The 25,935-nt window shown below is 34.6% G+C and overlaps 2 protein-coding genes across 3 annotated transcripts in view; one reads left to right on the forward strand and one right to left on the reverse strand.

The window, feature by feature from the left end:
- Positions 1–6,189, forward strand: part of med30 (mediator complex subunit 30) — a 37,467-nt gene extending 31,278 nt beyond the window's left edge. For both annotated transcript variants that reach the window (XM_048201803.1, XM_048201804.1), the window contains exon 5: positions 5,318–6,189. In XM_048201803.1, the coding sequence (XP_048057760.1) occupies positions 5,318–5,413 (96 nt within the window). In that variant the 3' untranslated portion in view covers positions 5,414–6,189. The remainder of the gene's footprint in view (positions 1–5,317) is intronic.
- A 1,195-nt stretch (positions 6,190–7,384) lies between these two features.
- ext1b (exostosin glycosyltransferase 1b) overlaps positions 7,385–25,935 on the reverse strand; it is a 97,195-nt gene continuing 78,644 nt past the window's right edge. The window contains exons 6-11 of the mRNA XM_048201801.1: positions 25,871–25,935; positions 20,066–20,161; positions 16,651–16,740; positions 14,155–14,315; positions 11,707–11,878; positions 7,385–10,561 (exon numbers count right to left, since the gene is read on the reverse strand). The exon at positions 25,871–25,935 is cut by the window's right edge and continues 54 nt beyond it. Of these exons, the coding sequence (XP_048057758.1) occupies positions 10,376–10,561; positions 11,707–11,878; positions 14,155–14,315; positions 16,651–16,740; positions 20,066–20,161; positions 25,871–25,935 (770 nt within the window). The 3' untranslated portion in view covers positions 7,385–10,375. The remainder of the gene's footprint in view (positions 10,562–11,706; positions 11,879–14,154; positions 14,316–16,650; positions 16,741–20,065; positions 20,162–25,870) is intronic.

Consider the following 25,935-nt stretch of genomic DNA (forward strand, 5'->3'; position numbering starts at 1 on the left):
GTCGGCTGTTTTTGTCATTTTATGTTTTTTTTTTTTTTTAAATGTCTATATATATTTTGTATTAATTTTTATTTCTGACTTATTTTTATTTAGTACATCGTTAAAGTAAATGAAAATTAGAAATGTTATTTTTATTTTATTGTTTATTATTTTATTAATTTATTTTATTTTTATTATTTTATTTTTTAATAATTTAATTTAATTATTATTATATTATTAATTTATTTTGTATTTTATTGTATTTTTTTTAAAAGACAAAGGTTGAGATTCATATTTTCCATTTTAATTTTAATTTTAGTTAATATTTTAGTAATATTGTTGTCCATTTTTGTCATTTGTATAAGTTTTTGTTTTTTAAAATACAGTGTCTATAAATTTTGTATTCATTTTTTCAGTTTTAGTTTTTTTTTATTTTAGTACATCGTTAAACTAAATGAAAATTAGAAATGTTATTTTTATTTTAATGTTTATTTTTTTAATAATTAAATTTGTATTATTTTATTTTATTTTGTATTTTATTGTATTTTCTTTGAAAGACAAAAGTTGAGATTTCTATTTTCTATTTTAATTTTAATTTTAGTTAACGTTTTAGTAATTTTGTTGTCCATTTTTGTCATTTTTTATAAGTTTTTGTTTTTTAAAATGTCTATATATTTTTTGTATTAATTTTTTATTTCAGTTTTTGTTTTTTAAAATACAGTGTCTATACATTTTGTATTCATTTTTTTATTTTAGTTTTTTTTATTTTAGTACATCAAAATTGAAATTTTAGTAATTTTGTTGTCCATTTTTGTTATTTTTTTTTAATAAGTTTTTGTTTTTTAAAATTTATATACATTTTTATTTCAGTTTTAGTTGTTTTATTTTAGTACATGAAGTTAAACTAAATGAAAATTAGAAATGTTGCCTTGGCAACTATAGCTTTATTTTAACTGTTTTTTTTTTTCTTAAATATTTTATATTATTTCAGTTATCATTTATTTTATTTCACGCTTTATTTCAACTATAATAACCCTAGATTAAATAATATAATAATAATAAATATTAGAATAAAAAATATTTTTGTGAACTGTCCCTTTAATTGTCAGAATACTAAACAAGTACATACTAAAGTTTACACTCTTAGAAGCAAAAGTAGGTGCTTCATATATAGAACTTTTTAGGGGGTTCCGTTTTATGTTTACGTTTTAATTCTAATGAAATTTTATGAGCATAACAGCTTGTAAACATATTTGAGTAGAAGTAAACATAATAAGTGAGTTGACTCAGTAGAAAAAATTGAAATAACCCATTAAACATGAAAGTATTATGGAATAATTAAAGACATTTCTCCTTTTTTGGCAAAAACATCTTCTTTGAAATTGAGTGAAGAACCCCAGAGTTTCACACTGAACCTTTTTCTCGAAGAGTGTAAGTAAGTGTGGAGGTCACATCGACATGAAGTAGTCCACGATGGCTTTTAGTGCTCGACAAGAAGCAAGCAAATGTCCTGAGAGCTTCTGAAACGCTGGAAGCCAGTGGGATCACGAGAGCCCTTCATCACAGCGAACATCTGAGACTCACCGTCAAGCGAGACTTTACCTCTCTGTCCTCCGAGCTCGCCTCAGGACCGTGTTTCAGTGCTTCACAACAAGTGCTGTCAGTGTTCCTGCAGCGATCATGATCCAGCTTGACCCTGCTAGGAAGAGAAGAAGCGATCAATGCAGTGCTCTGGCCTGAACCAGCTGGGACCGGTTCACTTGTACCGAGTCTTTATTGTGTCTTAATGGTGCTAGACACGAGTTCAGCTCTTCTTCTGCCAGGCCTGTTCCTCGAGCTCGGCTTTTTAAAGGATTAGTTCACTTCAGAATGAACATTTCCTGATAATTTACTCACCTCCATGTCATCCAAGATGTTCATGTCTTTCTTTCTTTCTTCAGTCGAAAAGAAATGAAGGTTTTTGATGAAAACATTCCAGGATTTTTCTCCATATAGTGGACTTTACTGGACCCCAAACGGTTGAAGGTCAAAATTACAGTTTCAGTGCAGCTTCAAAGAGCTTTAAACGATACCAGACGAGGAATAAGAGTCTTAATCTAGAGAAACCATCGCTCATTTTCGAAAAAAATACATCTGTATATACTTTATAAACACAAATTAACGCCTTGCACATGCTTCCGCTTTCCGTATTCTTCAAAAAGCTTATGCTGTATGTCCTACACCTTCCCTATTCAACTTACGGAACAAACACGATGCCAGTTTCGTTTTTTCCGTAAGTAGAATAGGGAAGGCGCAGGACATTCATCGTAAGCGTTTTGAAGAATACGGAAATTCGGTTTTGGCGGAAGCACTTAGAAGGCGAACATTTGTGTTTATAAAGCATATACAGTTGTATTTTTTTAGGAAATGACGGATCGTTTCACTAGCAAAAACACGCCGTTTTTGTGTGTGTCCCTTTAAATGCAAATGAGCTGCTGCTCCCGCCCCCTTTCCAGAAGAGGGCGGAGCTTTAACAGCTCAACAACAACAAAGCTGGAGAATCTCATGCAGCCAAAATGACGACGGTGTTCAGCCTTACATCGTTCAAACCGGAGTCGACACTGATGGAGAGACTCAGGAAGAAGTTTTAGGACGTTTCTGAATGGTTCGAGGATAACCGAATGTTGAGTATTGAGATCAGGGTACCGTGTTGCCATTGGAACAAGCTGAAGTCACAAGCTATTCCCACAATAGAACAAGGTGGAGATGATGAATGCTGTGTGACATGGTGCATTGTCCCAGTGACGTGGGCTATTCATTTCAAACGGCTGGACTGTGGCTATATAGGGATACAGATGGTCAGCAGTGCTCATACACTACTACAGCATCTAAATGGAGCACTGTTAAGGGGCCTAAAGTGTGCCAAGTAAACAGTTCCGGCACTATTACACTCCCAGCAGCTTGTATGGGATGGTTGAAGCGCATTATTATAACACCATGAAGCTTCGGAGATGCACAGCACTGTTATAAAGAGAGTCAGTTTGAATGACATTTTCCTCTGGCCACTTTCTTTAACAAGGTGTTTTTGGCCAGAGAACCTTTCGCTGTTTCTCCTGCAACACCAGCGATCATGCAACAGTCAAAGTCTCTGGTATCACATTTATTCTTCTTTCAGTTTGGTCGAAAAACAGCAAAACATCTTGACTTTATCGACTTGCTTTATCCACCTTATGTTAAACTTGAATGTGCGAGGCTTCGGGTTATTTTACCTGTACAAAAACAGTGTGTTATGCTGCTTTATATTTGTTATCATGGTATTTTATCTTATAATCATAATAGTTTTAGTGTTTATTGCACTGTTATTCGTCTAGTTATTTACGTCTAATGAACCGGAAGTCTCGCACATTCAAAGAAAATCACTTATTTCCATGTTGCTAAATAAGCTGAAAAGCTGCATGCTTATAACAAACTCATAATTTAAAACTTCATTTGAATGCAGTTAAACTATAAACCAGATAAATATATTTAGGCTACTTACGTAATAATCTTATGTAGGCCTATTACATTCCTTGTTTGTCACATGTTGTCCGTGCTATTGTAGATCTTTTGCACTTCATGAAATCGATTGATGCAATAATGTAATATCGTATTTTTACAATAAATTTAATTATTATTATTATTATTACTTAAGGTGACGTTTAATAGCCTAGTCTACTATTTACACACTGTAAAGTGTTTCTTGCACGGCATTTCATTGACGATATTGGCAAAATAAATCAAATGTTATGTTATGTGATTACATAAAAAGCACAATGAAACACAAAACATGTATTTCTGCTGCGTTATCATCGCGTGTTGCTATACAAGCGCAACGCAAACAGTTTAGGCTGATTCATGAGCAAATGACTCTTTTGAGTCGATTCTTTTAATGAATCATTTCAAATACGCAGGTTTAAATCAGTGTGACGAATCTTTTACTGAATGAACTCACGGAATCATCTGAGTGGTTTATGAATCAATATCTGAATCATAATTTCAAGCAAGACTGATTTAAAATGTTAGGATTCAACTCATATTGTTATTTTAATATTGCTGAACTTGCGTACATTAACCTTCTCTTCGATTAGCTCCGTCATGGTCAAAAGTGACTGAAGCCTTGAAATGTAACTTTTTTTTTGTTTTTCAGGAAACCAATGTAATATAGTTTTATTCAATAATATTTTTTGATTTAGAATTTAGAATTTTGAGGGTATTTCATGATACTTTGCAATATTTATACAAGTTTTAGTAGCTATTTTTCCCCATTGAAAATAATGCACATTTTTTTTCTAATATATTTTTAAATAATTTTTCAATTAAAGCAGTATTTCATGTTAAAATAGAGATGAGGCATTTAAAATCCAATTTTTTGAAGGTAGATTAGTGCCATCTGGTGGGAGTAAAAAAAGGAAAACTTATGTAATGCCATGTAGTGTAACCACTAGATGCATGTGGCTTATAAATTCTCTAGTGGTTTTTAGACATACTTATTTTTTAAGTTTTAGATTTGGATTTATACTTAGACATTCTCAAAGACTACTTTTTGCCAAGGTTTAGATGTCTTTGGTTTGAAATGTTGATTTGAAGCGTCAGTTTTTGCATTAATTTTACTACAGTCAAACCTGAACATAGAGGATATTTTGTTACAAAACATCAAAATTCAATAAAAATGTAACAAAAATGATCAGGAATGTTTTACCACAGATTAATCAATCTGGGTCTGATCTGATTTCAATCTCTTATTTGAGCCTTTTGACTCAATTTTACCATATTGTTAGTCACACCAGTTCATTTGTGTGTATAATAGTGTTTCTGTGTGTGTGTTTTGTACACTCAATGTTTGTGCATTTTGAGATTTTTTTTTTTTTCTGATTTTAATACTAAAATCAGACCATTTATTTCTGTACTTTTGCATTGGTATGGGACAGATTGAAACGTAACATTATTTAATGCCATTACAAAACTGTTTTGAGGATGCACTACAGATATTCAGATGTTCATTAGCCGCTCTTCAGTAATTCCTTAGAAAAAACAAAGATCAAAATAACCCAAAGCCGCCATGTTATTCTGTTATCACATCTCTATCTCAGGTAAAATGTAGTTTCTGTTGCTGATTTCTTAGTACTTAGCGATGCACACTTGTACATTACTGATTTTACAACATATAATGTGACATAAAATGAATTAATGCTGCGTTTTGTCAAGCTATGGAAAAAACAAAAACAAACAATGCCATTTTGAAAATAGCTGTGACGTTACGCTACTGAAAAATGGAAAGTCAGTAACGTTCTGCTGTTTATTTCTTTTTTTTTAATCACAGAAACTCAAACAGAAGAATCAACAGCTGAAGATGATCATGGACCAGCTCAGAAACCTCATCTGGGAGATAAACTCCATGCTGGCTGTCAGGAGCTGAAACACACACACGTGTTGGTGCGTTCAGGTCCTCCTGGGAAGTTTGTATTTACGAGTTGTGTTTACGACGTCAGCTGCGTTCATGTCACTTTCGTTGGAACAAGATATAAACGCAGCAAAGTTTTTAAACTCTACTTTTGGAAAATGAAGAAAAAAGAATGTGCATAAGGTGTGTTTTGTGTTCTTAATTTATGAAGCCACTCTAAACTTTATCGTATCGTATTATATTGGTATATTACAATGCAGGCAATCATTTTGTTGTAAAAAAACCTGAGAATGTCACTGCTAAATACTTTTACGTTTTGTGGTAGCTTAAAGAAAATCCCAAGCTTCCCACTCATATTTACGACTTTGTGGTGGCGTTCAACTCGTAAATACGATCTTTCCGACACGGCTTGAACTGAGTTCGCTGTTTTCAGCAGGAAGATGGATGCAGAAAAGAGCAGCGAGGCACAAAATTGAGAGAAGGTAGAAAGCGAAAAGAGGAGTGAGCTGGAGAAATTCAGCTACATTCATAACACACGGTTGGAATACCATTCGGTTCAGCTGTCTTGGATTCAATTTTCAGCCTGATGAACATTAGGAGGTCTGAGCAGTCTGCTCATTCACTCAGATATGCTTTAAAATGAACCTTTTATGCAAGTATAGTCCTCGTGTTTTGCATGAGCGATAGCTCCTATTTACTTTTAAACTGTATATTTCTCAATCATAACTTACAGAGAATATTGTGTGAAACAGCCTATTAGTGTGGTGTTAATATATCTACATAAAAACCAATGCATGTGTCGACTGCCTCTTTTTTTTGTTGGAATCTGTCCCATACCAATGCAAAAGTACAGAAATAAATGGTCTGATTTTAGTATTAAAAGCACAAAAAAAAAAAAAATCACAAAAGAGAATAAATGCACAGTCAATAGTGCTGAATTCCAGCATGCATGGTTTAATATGCACAATAAACCTGCAATTGTTACCTTAAATAGCTATTTCTAAATTAACCCTCTGTTTCTCTTCAGTCAAAAATGACTGAAAAAAAAATTTTTTTCACCTTCATTCAGCAAGGAAGAAGTTGCACTCTAAAACATTGAGTGTACAAAACACACAAACACTATTACACACACAAATGAACTGGTGTGACTAACAATATGGTAAAATTGGAGTCAAAAGGCTCAAATAAGAGATTGAAATCAGATCAGACCCAGATTGATTAATCTGTGGTAAAACATTCCTGATCATTTTTGTTACATTTTTATTGAATTTTGATGTTTTGTGTAACAAAATATCCTCTATGTTCAGGTTTGACTGCAGTAAAATTAATGCAAAAACTGATGCTTCAAATCAACATTTCAAACAAAAAACATCTAAACCTTGACAAAAAGTAGTCTTTGAGAATGTGTAAGTATAAATCCAAATCTCAATAAAAGTATTTATGTTTAAAAACCGCTAGAGAATTTATAAGCCACAGGCATCTAGTGGTTACACTACATGGCATTACATACGTTTTCCTTTTTTTACTCCCACCAGATGGCACTATTCTGCCTTAAAAAAATTGGATTTTAAAAGCCTTGTCTCCATTTTACTGCTTTAATACTGCTTTAATTTAAAAATATATTAGAAAAAAAATGGTGTATTTTTTCAATGGGGAAAAATAGCTACTAAAAATTTAAAAAATATTGCATAGTATCTTAAAATACCACCAAAATTTGAAATTATAATCAAAAAATATTATTGAATAAATCTATATTACATTGGTTTTCCTGAAAAACAAAAAAAGTTACATTTCAAGGCTTCGGTCACTTTTGACCATGACGGAGCTAATCGAAGAGAGGGTTAATGTACTCGGGCTGGTTCAGTGATATTAATATAACAGTATGATTTGAATGAAACCAACTTATTTTCCCTCTTATCTGTAACCTCTTTACATCTATCAAAAAATAAAAATAAATAAATAAAAAATACACAAGTCACATCATGATAGCATCAAATATGACTTTATTCATTTTCTTATAAATCATCCATACAAAATTGGCATTTTGCAATTTTTTTTTATTACCTCTATAAAAAGTCATCTGTTAATTACTGGGATGACAGGTCAGGACAGGAGGGAGCAAAACAAACAGATCTGAACAAAAATAACCCAAAAACAAACCAGTATTTACTCATAAATAGTCTAAAGTGGTCATGCAAGTCTGGTTAACAGCCTAACGTGAGCAATACAGTCGGATGCTGTGAAACCTTATTAGTGTCGGCAGATGACGCAACATTATTCGAAAGACCGCGAACTCAATTCACTCGAATCAAAAGGCACAATCACGGAGAGATCAGTGATGTTTTTGAGCATATTGCTTATTGCTAATCACAGAACGTAATGTAAGTATGCAGATGAAGTAAGTTAAAATTAGTATGCAGATTTACTAGTTAGCCTCGAGACTAAATGAGAATGATGAACACGTATAGAAACCATGACAAATTACTTCGCCTAAGCAATGAGTTTAAATTCGCCAAGATTCTTTGGTGATCTTGCAAGTGTGTGTTTGTAGCAGCAGCATTCAACCGGCCAATTTCAAATGAATGGCTTTGTCACGTTAAGCTGGGTAATTAAAATAACACTGGCATCAACGCAAACACCTATCAGAGTGTCGTCCGTACACATGACAAGGGCCTCGGGCAGATCTGGACGATGTTGAGCGTATCGCAAGCCCTGATGACAGTGTTGGCAAGGGCATAGAGACAGGGTGGGATGCACATAATAATCAAAACAGACATTTGATGCGCACAGCTGCCCCCTGAAACGATCTCAGACGGTATATATAATCAGCTGTATGTACAGTGATAAGTCACGCTTTTGAAGCGTCGTGTGAGGCCAGACGATAAACAATTTAAATTGGCTTGCTGAACTTAAAACTCAACCAGATGTGGGCCGTTTGTGTGCAAACAAAAAGTCAAAACTAATTACAAATGCAACCGTTAAGAGGGCAATTATAGTAGAAGCTTTCAGGGACTTGAAATTAATTCACATACTTGTATAACAAGATTCAAGCAAGCACCCAAACGTAAATGTCAAGATGGACGAAACACTTTAAAATTTAATTCAGGCCATAATTAGGATTTTCACTTGGTTCTGATAATCTGCAGATTGACGATTCGCTGTCGAAAAGCTTATTAAAATACAACGCGCGACCATTGAGGTCTGCGGAACGGGTTCCTAAACAACATTCAGTGTCAGATACGCGTTTAAATGTCAGCGCGGGCTGACCGTGACGTAGTGTACGATATGAATTCTGATGCGTAATGTGAAGGGAAAGTGAAAAGGAAAATAAAAAGGCTTTGGCTCACAGCTGGCACATTTTAAGTCCAGTCACCTTCACAAAAGGCCACTAAAGCACAGCACTCCTTCAAGTCATCAGACATTCAAGTACCTGTGAGCGGAGGCTGACGACACGCTCCGCTCTCTGGAAAACACAGAGAAACAACACTGGTCTCGAGAGCCGGAAATCAACCAGAAAGGATGTAACGGCAGATGTCGCTTTTGCAGGGGACATAAATTAGCCGGGTGTCCATTTGTGGCTGAGTGAGTTTTATATGCGAAGGAGCCGAGTTTAAAATAGGGAGGGAGGAATGAGGCAGTGCCATTGAACTTTGACGGACAGCTCATTTTTCACAGCGACAGGGAAGATAAAGGAGGTGAGAGATGTCTCACTTAAACTACGGCCGCAAGTCCTTACCATGCAACCTGTCTACCAAACTTTTCTCGTCCAGAGAAAACAGACGCCGTCCATGCTCGTTTTTCCAAGTCTGGCTGTGAGGATTTGGGGAATTCTAATTAATTTTTTTTAAGGTGGATTTGCATGAATTAATTAGGTTTGATAAGCCACTTAAGGCAACTCATTAGTCTTGGCACCATTTTTTAAAAATAAAAGCAATAAAATACTGCAGGGTGTTTAAACGCTGGCTATGCCACTAATAAGAGGGAACGCCGTTACGAATGCAATTTATTTTGCACCCTTCTGCGTTTGTGAACTTTTCAACCTACATTGAATCAATTCCACCGAATCTAAATGATCATTATGTAGTCTTTTGAAAATAACAAAAGCCCCTACGCTGCAAAAAAGTCTTGCTTTTCATTTAAAAACGTCTCTTAAATCAAGATGCATTTACTCGAGAAGCAACAAGACTTAAGATATTAAGTCAAGCAAAATGAAGAGTTTGTGTTTAAAATGAGAAGAAAATGTCAATGGGGTCAGAATTGTTCTTGTTCAAATTGTTCTTGTTTTAAGCACAAACTTCATTTTCATGATTTTCTTGACTTAATATCTTGAGTTTGTTTAAAACAAGAACAAATATCTGTCAATGGAACTTCATTCAAAGGGAAAACGATTATTTTTCTAACCCCATTGACATTTTTTTCTCGTTTTAAGCACAAACTCTCATTTTTATACTTTATATCTTAAGTTGCTTCTCAAGTAAATGCATCTTGATTTAAACATTTTTAGACATTTGTACTGGAAAAACATCTTTATTGCAATGCAATACCTCAAAAACTTGGAAATAAAACCATACGAGCTCGCTCGCACACAAAACCCGGCTCATTTTCTCCGAGACCTCGGAAAGAACGGATTCGGAGAACACGAAGATGGCGGGAAGATGCATGTATCCAGATGTGGCGTGGTGAAGAAGTGCTAACACAAATGATGCGTCCCTCCTGTCGTCCAACAACTCTCTCGTGTGCTGGGAAAGTTCAGTTCATCTGTTGTGTCACCAACCCTGAAACAAAACTAAATCTTCCGAAGAGTTACAAGCGTGTCACGTGTGTCTGAAGGTCCACAGAGGCCGTCACGTCCTTGTGTCCTTTGCTCGTGTGCTGAAGGGGAAACTGAGCCACGGGCTCGTCCGCTATGGTCCTCCTGTGCTCCGGAGAGTCTCTCGCGGCCCCCTGTTGAATGTCCGACAGGGGGCGCCAGTCTGGTCAGAGCCGCTCGATCTCCCTGTATTTCTTGCGGAGGATGGAGACCTGGTCCTTGAACAGAACGGGGTCCAGTCTCATTTGGGAGTGGACCAGAGGCATGCCGCCAAACCAGCTGGCGAACTTGTTCATGCAGGTCTGACGCTGGGCGAAGTGGTCCGGGTCGGCCCAGCGCGAGGCTCGAGATGACTAAGAGGAAGAGATGCACAACGTTAGACGCTTTTCTCGAGATAATGAAGGGTTATTCATCTACTATGGGTGGAACAGTACACAAAAATTATGGCTTGGTACGTATCTCGGTTTTTAAGTCGTGATTTGGTACGTTTTTTGGTGGTTTACTGAACAAACTATTCAATTCACTTCACATTTATTTGTATAGCGCTTTTCACAATGCATATAGTTTCAAAGAGAATGCATGTCAACATTACAATTTAGAGAATGCATTTAGCTAATAATGTAGGTTTGTTTTTAAATAAAGTCTGTTAATATTCTTAAAATCCTTTATGCGAAATGGAAATACTTGCATGAATTACGGGCAAGTATGTAAGTTTGAATGTGGGTAAGTTTAATAAAAAAGGCAACATTTTGAGAAAAGTATGCTTTTGCAAAAACAATGATTTTATTGCTGGTTTCTGCTCCTTTTTTGCCTGTGTTTTGATCTGTACTCTTTCAGAAGATGCATAATAGCGCCCCCTACCATATAACAGTGAAAACACGGAAGGTCAGAATAATTCTGTCAATGGTGGGGAAAGAGTTAAAGGATTAGTTCGTTACAGAATTAAAGTTTCCTGATAATTTACTCATCCCCATGTCATCCAAGATGTTCATGTCTTTCTTTCTTCAGTCGAAAAGAAATTAAGCTTTTTGAGGAAAACATTCCAGGATTTTTCTCCATGTAGTGGACTTTCCAACATGATTACGTCATGCGTGGAGCATCACAGAGCAGTGCAAGATGAGCATTTGTGGTTAAAAAGTATATAATTTTTATTTTTTTTAGAAAATGTCCGACGGTTTCTCTAGATAAGACTCTTATTCCTCGTCTGGGATCATGTAGAGCTCTTTGAAGCTGCACTGAAACTGACATTTGGACCTTAAACCCGTTGAACCCCAGTGAAGTCCACTATATGGGAATGTTTTCCTCAAAAACCTTCATTTCTTTCCGACTGAAGAAAGAAAGACATGAACATCTCATGTTTAAGACAACTTTGATCGTGCACTTATTCGTCACAACTTTTTGTGCATGTTTGTACGGTACACATGCATACTGAACTGAAATATTTTAGTATGAATTTGTGTACTGTTACACCCATCTTCAGAGCAGTTTTTCCACTCACCTGACCCATCATGGTCTCCTTGTACTGCTTCTTCTGTGTGACCTTGATGGGCGGCAGCTTGGTGACGGCGGACACTAGGAAGTTCATGAGGATGTCCTCACAGTTGGCCAGCTGGTCCACCATGCTCTTCAGGCTGTTTGGCAGGAAGTGGGTATACAGGAAGTGGTAATATCTGGAGAAGAGGACATGGACATTGTCAAGGACAGGCTGACGGACGACCAAATCATACGTTCAAAAGCTCAATAGGACAATGAGCACAATTTGTTGGGTTGATAAAAGATATTGATTTTTCATTTATCTTAAAAAAAATCCCTTTAAATCAATGGATCTTTTCCAGCTGTCTCTTAATATAAAAGTGTCATTGCAGCAAGTTTCTAGATTACTGTGGAAACTGAAAATCATGTTTTCTGACTCAATTAATTAACAATGTGATCTAAAGCCAATGTCACTTAAACTAAATGTTGCATTGGCAATAAAATCTGAGTTTAAGATTTAAAATTATTAAATCTTTCAAATCATTAGCTGGAAATAAATAACAAATAAAATAAATTAATTGCTAAATAACAAAATATAAAGGCTATTTCAAAAAAGTAATAAAACTAAACTAAAAACTAAAATAACTGCTTTGTAACAACATGAATTTTGCACATTATGCATGTTAAATTAAATACAATAAATTAAAAAATATATATTATATTGCTAAGAAAATACATTTTTCATATATATATATTTTTTATGATATTTTAAGAAAGTTCCTTTAGTTTTCATGTCCCTCAACTTCCTGTCTGTGGTGTTATGATGATGGAAATTAATCCTTTTTTAACCATTTCCTGTTTGTAAAGATCATGAGTGCATGGAGAGACATTATTAATTTCCATATATTTTGCACTTTAAAAAAAATAGAGTCTGTTTAATCTAGAGTTTGATAAATATAATCATATGCATATTTCCAAAATGTCCGCTTGTCTACCGATTGCAATGTTACTCTTCATTTTAGAGAACTGTGAAGATTTAGCTGTGGTGTTACAGTCTTTCATTTCAGACAGCATTTCATTCAATTATTCAAGCTTTTACTGGATCAATCACACTTTTTCAGTGCACAGCCAAAAAGTATATTATTTTGTCAAATTTCTACCTCTTGTTTGCCACTCCAATAAAATAATGAACTAGTTACTCAACCAAATCAGAACTGAATTGAAACCTTGTAATTCAAATTGAGAAATTGGTGCCTGTATAAAGCCGTAACACAATCAGATGCCGTGTTAAACAGTACTTGGGTCAATGACGTGACGGGTCATTTTTTTTTGTCCAAAGGCCTTAATAATAATAAAAAATAAAGATATGACATCCAAAGTACAGTATGTAAGGTAGTACAACTAGATCTCTTTTATTGAATCCAAAAGGTTTTAATTATATTTTGCTACATATAAAGGCATTTTAAAGATTTTGAAATGTCAAAAGGTCATTCGGTTTAACCATCCAAAGGCCAAAACAGCCATTAAAATATCTTAAAATCTAATAAATGTATACATTTCTTATTCTGGCATGATTTTATAGCATCATATCTCAACATAGTGCAAAATGATATTAAAATTATGAGAAAGAATGTCCGGAAAAATGAATTTCATTGATGTCGTTCGGAGTAACCAATATAAAGGGACCATTTTGGATCAAGTCATGTGGTCAATATCATGTGACAGGATGTGACATCATTCATACACCTGCAAAGGACCACATGATCGTGAAGCAAAGTAACTAACTCCCTCTTAACTGTTTGAAAAATTCATGTTTTCATGTCCCGAAACATCAGGTCATTCGGTACAACCGCTATAAAACATGGAAAATGTTGTAATATTTTAAAAACTTGTACTAAATATAAAATGTTTGATTGTCCTTTTGCTAGATATCAGCCTGTTAGCATTGTCTGAAAATATCGTCATTTGGTAAAATCGAAATTTTGGTTAAACCGAATGACTTTTTTGGTGACAAACTTTGTCCATCTTGTAAAAAAATGACAAAAGCTGTGTTAATTGATTATAAAAACCACATAATCTCATTATTAACACTTAATAAAACTTCAAAATTAATTATATCTCCATTATTTTTTTTTAGACTTTCAAAAAACCTTATTCGTCAATGACCCACGTATAGCGATGTAGAAACTTTAAAAACAAAACTACCATTCAAAAGTTTAGGGTCAGTAAGATTATTTAATGTTTTGAAAGAAGTCTCTTCTGCTCACCAAGGCTGTGTTTATTTGATCAAAATTACAGTAAAAATAGTGAAATATTTTTACAATGTAAATCAGCTGTTTTCTATGTGAATATATAGTAAAGTGTAATTTATTCCTGTGATCAAAGCTGAATTTTCAGCATCATTACTCCAGTCTTCAGTGTCACATGATCCTTCAGAAGCTGAAGTTTCTGCCCTATTTTGATCTCAGTGTACCTGTGGTAAATGGCAGCTCCGGTGAGAACCATGGAATAGTCATTGGTCCATTTAGAGGTGTAACCCCAGCGCTCCTTATTATTGTCCCAGAAGTGACTGCGGGCAGGATATCCCACAATTCTCTCCGGGAAACTCTGCCACACCGTGAAGGCAAAGTCCACCTGCAAGACAGCGATGAGCTCGAGTTAGAAAGCGCTCGCGCTACAAAGAGTTAAAAGAACGAATAAAGAGATTTCTCATGACAAAAGCCAGACATGCTTTCAAAGCTGCTGGCTGAGAAGATGCCCTCCTTTTTCTAAGATCAAAGCATTTAAACAAATAATTACTGAAACACATCAATAGTGTCAGCGGCTGGATCTGAACTGAACCACACGCAAACAGACTAACTATACACACCGAACCCCAGCGGCAGAACATCCGCCTCACATGTACGGCTCCAGATACATAAACAGGTTTATTTGGGAGGGCGAGTTCAAGAAAGAAAGAGTAATTGGAGTTTTCCTGCGGTGTGGTCAAATATAACAAATGATTAAAGATATCCATTTCAGGAAGAAAAGAGGAAGGCGCAGGAGGGAAGAGGGTTGTGTGAACGCTGACTCTGCTGCCTCTGATAAGAGACGGCCATTTCTCACCGCTAACGCAGAGGACAGAAAGAAGCCGAAGGAGGAGGAACGGAGGGCTGGAGAGGCCATGCTGAGCTGATTATGGGTGGCGGAAGCACAGTGGTTGCAATATCTGCACTGCCAGCTGAAAGGTTGGGGGTTTAATCCGAGAACGGCTGAAGAGGAGAGCGATCACAACCCTGCTCGAACGATAAGGCGTCTTTCACTTTAAGGCGCTGCGGAGTTATGGATCCGACATCTACCCTATTGTGAGCTGCAGCGGATGCTCAATTTAATCTGGGGCCAGAAAAGCACTCTTCTGATGATAGTTTGGGAATCTTTTGGATCAAAAACAGCCGGATCATTTTCCATCTCTCTGATCATTTCATTAAACATGCTGTTCTGGCTACTGTACTGATACAACTTTATATGTAAATGACCTCTGATATGATTGACTACATCAACTGATGCATGATATATATATATACACACACACACACACACACACACACAATATATACGTGTTTTTGTATGGTCCAACTTAATTTTCATCAATATAAACAGTATATTGATAAATGAGATATTCATTAAACACTCAAACTTATACACACACTCACATGCGCGCACACACACACACACACACACACACACACACACACACACACACACACACACACACACAGTCACGCACATGCACGCACCCAGACACACTCGAACACACGAACACACACACACACACACACACACACACACACACACACACACACACACACACACACACACACACACACAGTCACGCACACACTCACACACAGGCACACTCATGCACACACTCACACACACAGGCACTCACACACACGCACGCACACACTCATGCACACACAAGTACGCATGCACAAAAACGTACACACACACTCACATGCACACACTTATGCACTCACACACACACTCATGCACACAAGTACGCATGCACAAAAACATACACACACACACACACACACAGACTTATGCACTCACACGCACACACTCATGCACTCACACACACGCACACACTCATGCACACAAGTACGCATGCACAAAAAAGTACACACACACACACTCACATGCACACACTTATGCACTCACACACACACACACGCTCATGCACACGCAAGTACGGATTCAACAAAAGCGTACACACACACTCACACACACACACTCATGCACTCACACACGCACACACTCACACACAAGTACGCATGCACAAAAGCGTACACACACACACACACTCACACGCACACACTCATGCACTCACAAGTACGCATGCACAAAAGCGTACACACACACACACACACACTCACACGCACACACTCATGCACTCACACACGCACACACTCACACACAAGTACGCATGCACAAAAGCGTACACACACACACACACACACACACTCACAAAACGTACACACTCACACACACTCACACGCACACACTCATGCACTCACAAGTACGCATGCACAAAAACGTACACACACACACACACACACACTCACACGCACACACTCATGCACACACAAGTACGCATGCACAAAAACGTACACACACACTGACATGCACATACTCTCAATAAATATTTTTTAGCAACAATCTTATGAATTAATAGAGATGCATTAAATGCATCACTAAATTGCACACAATAACTTTGTCAGCCCTAACATAAAACATCACAGACCTCTTGTCAAAAACATCAAAAAATGGCAAAGACAGACAACATTCACACCCATGAATAGAAACAGAAAATGAAAACAGAAACGTTCGATCTGCAGAAATAAAGAGCAGGGAAACAGTGTGAGGAGGAAGTGACACAGACGCGTGTCAGAGAGAGAGAGAGAGAGAGAGAGAGAGAGAGAGTCTGTACCTCAGTGGTCGACAACACCGTGTCCTCATCCAGACTCAACACTGCATCACTGATGATACTGTCATACGGCTGAAACCGGCTGCTCATGACCTGTGGAGAGAAGAGACAGATGTACAGTCAGATCCAACTATATCTTTATCGTTCTTGGTGAAAACAGGCATTTAAAGAAGGGAAAAAAATGCATCTCTTTTCTGTTTGGAATAAAGTCCAAATATTTGGTTATTGTGCATGTGCGGTTGGTCACTAATAAAATACAGAAATTTACAAAATGAGACTTACAATAATCGCACAACAACAGGCCACCCGCACACAGAGCTTCATACACAAACACACACGCAAACACTTTCATTCATCTTCAGTCAAAACATACAGACAAATCAAGCCTCGACGGCACAGAACGTCAAAACAGTGTCAGGGGGTAAATGCACCGAAAGAGACTGTGTCTAACTGGAAATAACACACACACACACACACACACACTTTCCGTTGTAAATCCCCCTCAGTCACACACAGCCTCCCATCAGACGCACTGCCGCAGGGATCGCTCCAGACGCAATCTGCACTTCTAGAAAGCCACAGTCACAATATGAAGGTGAAAGATGAGGAACGCACAGGTGAGTGAAGTCAGGATTAAATCTAACACGAGAAATCTCACATCTCTCTCTCCCTCAAATCCACAGACGCCATCGTGACGAAACACAGAATAAAGTCTGAGCGCTGAGAGTCATACTGAACAGAGCTTACAGTCACTATGAAATCAAAATGGGCAATTTTTATTGCAGTTTATTATAAATGATTTATCCGTGCACATTATTGTGTAAAATTCATGTTCCTCATAATCTTGATTCTGAATAACTTCCTCTCCCTTCTCTGACGAAGAGGGCGTGGCAACCTGTCACTCACATGAGATCCACCAATAGCAAACCACAACCATCCAATCAATTCCCCACAGACAAAATCAAGCCCCGCCCTACATTTGTTCTTGTCTGTGAAGCGTTTCACAATATAAGTCACAATAGAAAAGACTAGCACAACTTCCCGAATGCCGGCTCAGAATTGGCCAAAGCTGATCACGTGATGCAGGAGCCGGCCAATAATGAGTCGGTGTTCTGACATAGAAGCGCTGGACGTAAACAACGTATGAGAATGACACAGAAGAGAAGAGATTGTTGAATAAAGTGGTTATTTTTGTTTTTGTGCACAAAAAGTATTCTTGTCTCTTCATAACATTAAAGTTGAAGCACTGCAGTCACATGACTGTTTTAACGATGTCTTTAGTACCTTTCTGGACCTTGAAAGTGTTGATTATATTGGACGAGTCATATACCTCTCGGATTTCATCAAAAATATCTTAATTTGTGTTCTGAAGATGAACGAAGGTCTTACAGGTGTGGAACGACATGAGGAAGAGTAATTAATGACATAATTTCATTTTCATTTTTCATTTGGTGCCACAAATAAATAGTTTGGTGCAAAAATGTAGAATGCACCATAATTTCAACAATGGAAAATATTCAGCTTAAACAGCAAAATAAAAAATAAAAAAAGTAAATAAAAATTTTCAATTTCAGCCAAAATAGTTTTGAAGGCCTAAAAATCATTGACCAAAATGATGATGATGCACCTGAGAACATCAGAATTCAATTACCTAAATTTAATTACTACAATTTTTGGTTTTGCCAATTTTTGTTATTTTGATTATATATATCTATATCTATCTATATCTATATCTATATCTATATCTATATCTATATCTATATATATATATATATATATATATATATATATATATATATATATACACATAGATATGTTATATTATATGTTTTAGGGCTTGACAGCCCTAAAATATAATATAATATAATATAAAATAAATAAATAAATAAATATTAATTAATTAGGGCTGTCAAGCAATTAAAATTTTTATCTAATTAATCACAAATTAATCACACATCAAATTTGGCTGAGAAATTACTCCCAAAAGATAATTTAAAGTCATTATTGTGTAAAGCATCAAATATAATTACAAAAAGTAGCTTCAGCAAGAAGCCTGTTTTTTATTACTATGGAAATATGAAATTATTTTTTTAATGAAATTATACTCTTAAGTAAGAAACTAAAACTGTAAGTAGGTGTAAGTAAGAAACACCTACTGTCTAAAACGGTAGGTGGCGGTAAATGTCTTAATGATTAAGACATTGAATCATTCATTCATTCATTCCATTCGTTGGTTCACACGATTGATTCAAAACACAGATTCAGGAATGAAACACCTCTGTGTGTGTGTGGAGACGAACAGTTCTGCTTCGTCTTTATATTTTCAGTGGCAAAATGGATCAAAACAGATTATATTGTGTCTAAAATAACAATATTAACTTCTTATTTATTGAACTGTTGTATAATATCAGTATCACATTTGCACTCGTGCCATTCTGGACAGAAAAACGGAACTCGTGTGATATTGAGCTTGTTACTCATGTGATATTGATTAACTTATGATGTAAATATGAGACAAAAACTCAAACAGGGGCATTTTTTGCCCCATATCTTGACTTTTAAGGACATCTACAATCTATAGGCAGTGAGATGTCGCCCTGCATCATATTCATCATCAATCAACTGTATGAAATATCAGATGATCTATGTAGGTCTGGGGACGAGGTGTTTTAACATGTTATTTTTTACCGTAATTAATCTAATTAACACGTTAAATCGACAGCCCTAATATATATAATAAAAGACAGGAAATTTAAGATTCACAAAAATCACACAGAATAACTTTTCACAATCCAATAAATGTCTAAAAATCAAGTCCTATATAATTTCCCTTTGACTGTTGCACTTCACACAGAAACTAAACTAATTCTCAACATGTAGTTGATGTGGATTCATGCGGTCTTTAATGAAAGCCAGAGCAGCTCAGTCGTACCGCAGGACGTAAGAGTCTGAATGGCACAGGATTCTCTGCAGGACCTCATATACTGTACGAACGGGAGTGTTTAATAAGGAAAATGCCTAAAGCTACACTTATGTGGCGTGGGACCAGGCTGTCAATCATGGCTTAAAAGAGCTGTCTCCTCGTCGGCTAGTCTGGGTGGGAACACACACACACACACACACACACACACACACACACCCCCTCTGTAAACAAGACAGCCACAAGCCGTACAAACCACAGGCTGACTGGCACTACTTCACTGCTCTCTTCCCTCACCAGAGGAAAACTAATCCCTCTCCACTCCAAACACTGGGAAACAACACTCACAGTCCCTCTCTGTTCCACACACACACACACACACACACACACACACACACACTGAACTATTATATTATGAAAAAAAAGGAAATAGGCATATTTAAGTAGCATAAGATGAAAAATTATGACAGAAAACCTTTAGAAAAACCTTAAAATCACCTTGTTCTCTCCTTCGATGACAATGATGGGCACTGAGGTGGCCGGCCATCGATGCTTGGCAGGTAAAGGCTTGTCACAGTTCCACAATACAATAATCTGAGATAAAACAGAAAGAAAGAGACGTCAGCAACACAAATATTTTCAAAAGTCATGCATTTCTATTACTGAGGTCGAACATCACCTTAACTCAATCTGATCCAGTCCCCAGCTTATACGTTTCTTCCCCAGAAATTAAATACAAATCATAATATTACATGTCATACATAATCATATGTCATTAAAAGAGCATGTGACAGTGAGTTTATGATGGTGTATCTGGTGTTTGCATTATCCTGGGACGACAGCGTTACAGGAATGCTGTGTCGGGTTCAATTTAAAGCTTGTAACAGCCGTGAGGATTTTATTTTCATTTTGTTTTGTCACTTTCAAGTGTGTTTGAGTGATTACACCTCCAGCTGAAGTGACTGCTCTGGTTTTACGTTAACACTCATAAATGTTTCATGTGGAGGGTTTTTAGAGGGGTCCTTCCTCTCAGTGATTTAGAAGTCAGTTGGTTCACAGAGCCGGGTTAAATAACTCATTAAGAGCGCTCGAGTGGTTGGACTCATCCCAACACTTTCAGGGACTTTTCAAATCAAGAGTTAGCGTGTGTTTACATGCACAACAGAACGCTGATAGACTGTCAAAAATCATCTCGTTCTACAAACCCAACCAGAAAAATTAATGCATATAAATGAGAATTTAAAATGCTGAAATGATCAGGTTTGACATCAAAACATGAATACATGCGCAAACTGAATAAGCTGATGGAAAAGCAATGAGAGGTGTGAAAGAGAAATTGGGTAAAGATACAGGCTTGCTGATCAGGTTTATAAGGTTTTGTTACAAAAAAAAAAAAAAAAAAAACATTTAAATTGAAATAAATTCAAATTTATTGATGTAAATATGTAAATGAAATAAAATTACATTTCAAATCAAGAGTGTTTATATGCACAACAAAACTGAAAAATCAGCTTGTTCTGAAAAACCCACAAGAAAAATAAATGCATATAAATCAATGACATTCTCTGGGCTTGACATCAAAACATTAGGTTTATAAACTTTCCCCAATAATAAAAATAATAATAATAATAATAATAATAATAATAATAATAATAATAATAATTATTATTATTATATATATATATATATATATATATATATATATATATATAAAAATACATTATATATATATATATATATATATATATATATATAAAATACATTTATATATATATATATATATATATAAAAATATATATATATATATATATATATATATATATATATATATATATATATATATATATATATATAGTAAATATTATATTAATTTAAATACATTTAATAATTTATTATAATTAATATAATATTTACTAGATTTGTATTTGTATTAGATTAGAATGTGTATTTTATTACTCATATTATATTATATTATATTATATTATATTATATTATATTATATTATATTATATATTGTGTATTATATTAGATTAGATTATATAAATCTTATTTTCAATTTCTGTGACTTTTTTTAACAAGTGCAAATTAATGACATTTATTATATTTAAATTAAAATGTAATATTTATTTTATTACTTTGTATATACAATTATATAATATAATATTATAAATTAAATAAATTGTGTGGTACTTTTGTTAATGAGTGCAACCTTCCCCAATAAAAAAAAATGTAATAAATTATTAAAATATATTGAAATTAATATAACATTTACTATACTTTCAATTAAAATTAAATGTGTTTTATTTACTCTATATTATATATTATATTATATTAATTATATTATATATTTTAATGTTATTTTATTTTTCTGTCGCATTTATTAATAAGTGCAATTTTCCTTAAAAAAAAACATTGAAAGAAGTTACTAAAATGTACTGAAATTAATATAACATTTATAATATATTTTCAATTAAAATTCAATTTGTATATTAAATGATATTATATTTTTCTGTGGCACTTTTTGTTAACGATTGCAACTTTCCCCAATAAAAAAAAAAAAAAAAAAAATGTAATAAATTATTCAAATATATTGAAATTGATATAACATTTATTATATTTTCAATTAAAATTAAATGTGTTTTATTCACTCTATATTATACTATATTATATTATATTATATTATATATTTTAATGTTATTTTATTTTTCTGTCGCATTTATTAATAAGTGCAATTTTCCACAAAAAAACATTGAAAGAAAATACTAAAATGTACTGAAATTAATATAACATTTATAATATATTTTCAATTAAAATTCAATTTGTATATTAAATTATATTATATTTTTCTGTGGTACTTTTTGTTAACGATTGCAACTTTCCCCAATAATAAAAAAAGAGTAATAAATTATTCAAATATATTGAAATTGATATAACATTTATTATATTTCCAATTAAAATGAAATGTGTTTTATTTATATTATATTATATTATATTATATTATATATTTTAATGTTATTTTATTTTTCTGTCGCATTTATTAATGAGTGCAATTTTCCTCAAAAAAAACATTGAAAGAAGTTACTAAAATGTACTGAAATTAATATAACATTCATAATATATTTTCATTTAAAATTTAATTTGTATATTAAATTATATTATATTTTTCTGTGGCACTTTTTGTTAACAATTGCAAATTTCCCCAATAATAAAAAAAAGGATAAATTTAAATCAATTATTAAAATGTTTTGAAATTAATATAACAATTATTTTATTTAAATAAAAAAATAATTATTACTTTATATATATAAAATTGTATGTTATATTATAAACTTTATATTATATTATATTAGAATCTTATTTAATTTTTTTTGTGGCACTTGTTAATGAGAAAGATTCAGGCTCGACTGCTGTTTTATGAACACCATTTTTACACACGCAAAGTGAAAAAGTACTGTATTAATGCACCCATTTTAAAATCCTGTTTTAATGCGCTGGTGATATAAACATCCGTCGAGCCTTTTACTTAAGCACATCTTTCATTTCATTAACTCCCAATCGCAGATTCACTCAGCTCTCAAAGCAGACATAATAAACGAAAGCTCGACTGTCTAATGATATTACATGCAGGAGGATCAGGAGAACTCTTCAAACTCTAAGCATTCCGTAATCTATAATAAGATCAGAGACATAATTAAACTACTTAAACTCTTCGAAACAAAACAAAGCCTGAGGTTTGGATTTTTTGATAAGGCCGACTGTGTTCATGGACGAGATATGACCAGCAATGGATCGTGTTTAATATTGTTGACAGATTCTGAGCGAAGCCTCGGGTGGATTTTAAGTATCAATCAACCGTAAAATGTGCGGTCAACTAGTTGTCCGACAGATTTATTTAGTAAGATCCATAGAAATGATAGCTTAGAGATAATTTAGTCTTTATATATTGCCCAAAAAATCCTATAAACATGACCAACATAATTAAAGGATTAAATGGGATTTAAGGGAATAAAGAAAATAAGGATGATAAAAAGTTCTAGGTCTAACTGTAGTATTGAAGTAATCAGTTTAAACTATTTGCTAATTATATATATAATAGTTCCAGGCAGATTTTGACGTTCATATCACTTCGCCAAATGATTTCAGTTTTTACAGCCTACAACAGCAAAAGAAGCAAAACCCACAACAACACTGACCAAGAAAACATAGTAAACAATCGGATAAAAACGACCAATTATTTCCATGTTTTATCACGTTTTATTATGCACGGAAAGCAAATACTCTTTCTCCCACGCTTTCAAACACACACTCGCACAGAAACGTGTTATCAGTGCGATTTTATCAGTAAAATAGTTTAGCAAATTAAAAGTTACATGACATTTCTCACTAGTGAGGCAATAACGGCGCTGTTCTTGAAGCAGATAAACTTACAGTTTCACTATTAGTAGAAAATTACTGCCGAACACTGTTGAGACTCACAGATCTCTCTCTATAACTGCATTATTCATTATACTAGTCTAAAAATTTTACTTTTCAAACTTTTTGTCATCCTAATAACAAACAGAGTTCATCAGAGCAGCTTCAAGAATATCAAATACTGTCCATATTCATTTGTTGAGAATCTTTTTGAATATCTCATGTTTTTCTTTTTATGACTTGTAAGGCATTTTAAGGACCTGTAGGGACCCTTTAAGTAGCTTTCACATGCCTAATTAAAATTGGCATTTTTAACTCATTATTTTTATGTCTTTTAAACGCAGACGGCATCTCTATCAACTCTCACAGCGGTGGGTCCAGTCTCAGTTACCTAGCCTGCCAGAACGAGCTCAAAAGACGCCCGTCGTTCTCCTCTTGTTTATTTATATCCCTCCTTCCTCTACTTCCTCTCCTCTGTGCAAAGACTCCAGCTGAAGAACTGTAGCTAACGGAGTCTAGCATTGCTATTCCCATCCCTCCACTTCAGCCGGAGTCGAGCGTGCTCAATTCAAGCTCCGCCAGAGAAACAAAAGCCAAGCGTTCGGCGGCCTTTTCAAGCCCTCCCGCGGAGAAGAGAGGAGACCGTCTGAGAAAACCGCCAGCCTGTGTGAGCGCAACATGCTTCATGTAGTCAGCGTTGCATTTAATTCCCCTCGTCTTCCTCCCCCACTTGCCTCTCTCTCTCTCCTGCACATTAGAGAGGAATCAATACGTATCAGTTCCCAGGGTGGTAAACACTTCAGAAGGCAGTGGATGCCATGGAAACTCTCGGGCTGCTGGGCTCTGATTTAGTCCCTGAGGTTTAAGAGGGGTGTAAAAACTGAGGGGGCGGCAGAGACGAGCCGTCCAGATGCAAAGTGTCGCTTTTAACTTTGAGAGATATCCACTCGTCTTCAAGAGGAACACAACATTGCTCGGCGTCCACAACAAATTTCAGTGTTTTCTGAGTTTCGGGGCCACTACACAGTTTCAAGGGGGCTCAAAATTATTTAAAATAAGAAAAAATATACTTAAAAATAAGCGAAAACAGCTTAAACTCAAGATGCAAGCTGTCATATTTTTGTATTTTTATTAATTCCGTCAAAACCTGTCAGTTTTACTGAAGAACCACGGATCCTGCGGACTTGGAAAACCTATGAGGATTTTTTAAAACTCTAAAAGACTTCTAGAACTGGAAAAATCAAGGACATTTCTATAAGAAATAAACATTTTTCCAGTTATTGATCATTTTTTTGGGGGTAGAAATTGTGATTTGTGAGTAAAAAAAAATTATGTTAAAAAAACCTATAATCAAAAATGACTAAAAAAGATTTTTTTAATAAAATGTAAACCCTGAAAAACGTTATTGAAACAGTATTATTTTAATTATTTATAATTTAATTATTTTAAGAACATGTTGTATTACAAATATACTTAAGAATATTTATATAAATATTTCAATATTTAATTAAATTAATTTATATAATTACTCCTAGTTCCTGTAAACAAAAAAGCTTGAAATTGAGCAGCTTTTTCTTTAAAGCAGAAGCAAATATCTTCATATATTTAATATATTAGTAATCAGTTAATATTTTTAAGTCATCCTGGGGCCCTGTGGAATTTTGCTGAGGCCTCCAGGTCGAAAACCACTCATTAAGTCTGATTAATTAAAAAAATAATATTGAATTATTAATTATGAACAAAAACATTGATTAAAAAAAGCAGGAAAGCCAGCTAAATCATCTTCATCTAGATCTTTTCTCAGCAAATGCAATAATATATGCAATGATTTATGCAATAATATATGCAGTAATTTATCATTAATTTGCTGAATTAATCAGGTGCTCTTACCTGAGCGCAGTACTGAGATCTGGCCACTGAGACGAGGAGCTTGAGAATGGGTTGAGATTGAGAAA

This window comes from Megalobrama amblycephala, linkage group LG9 (genome assembly GCF_018812025.1).
Source record: "Megalobrama amblycephala isolate DHTTF-2021 linkage group LG9, ASM1881202v1, whole genome shotgun sequence".
NCBI lineage: Eukaryota > Metazoa > Chordata > Actinopteri > Cypriniformes > Xenocyprididae > Megalobrama > Megalobrama amblycephala.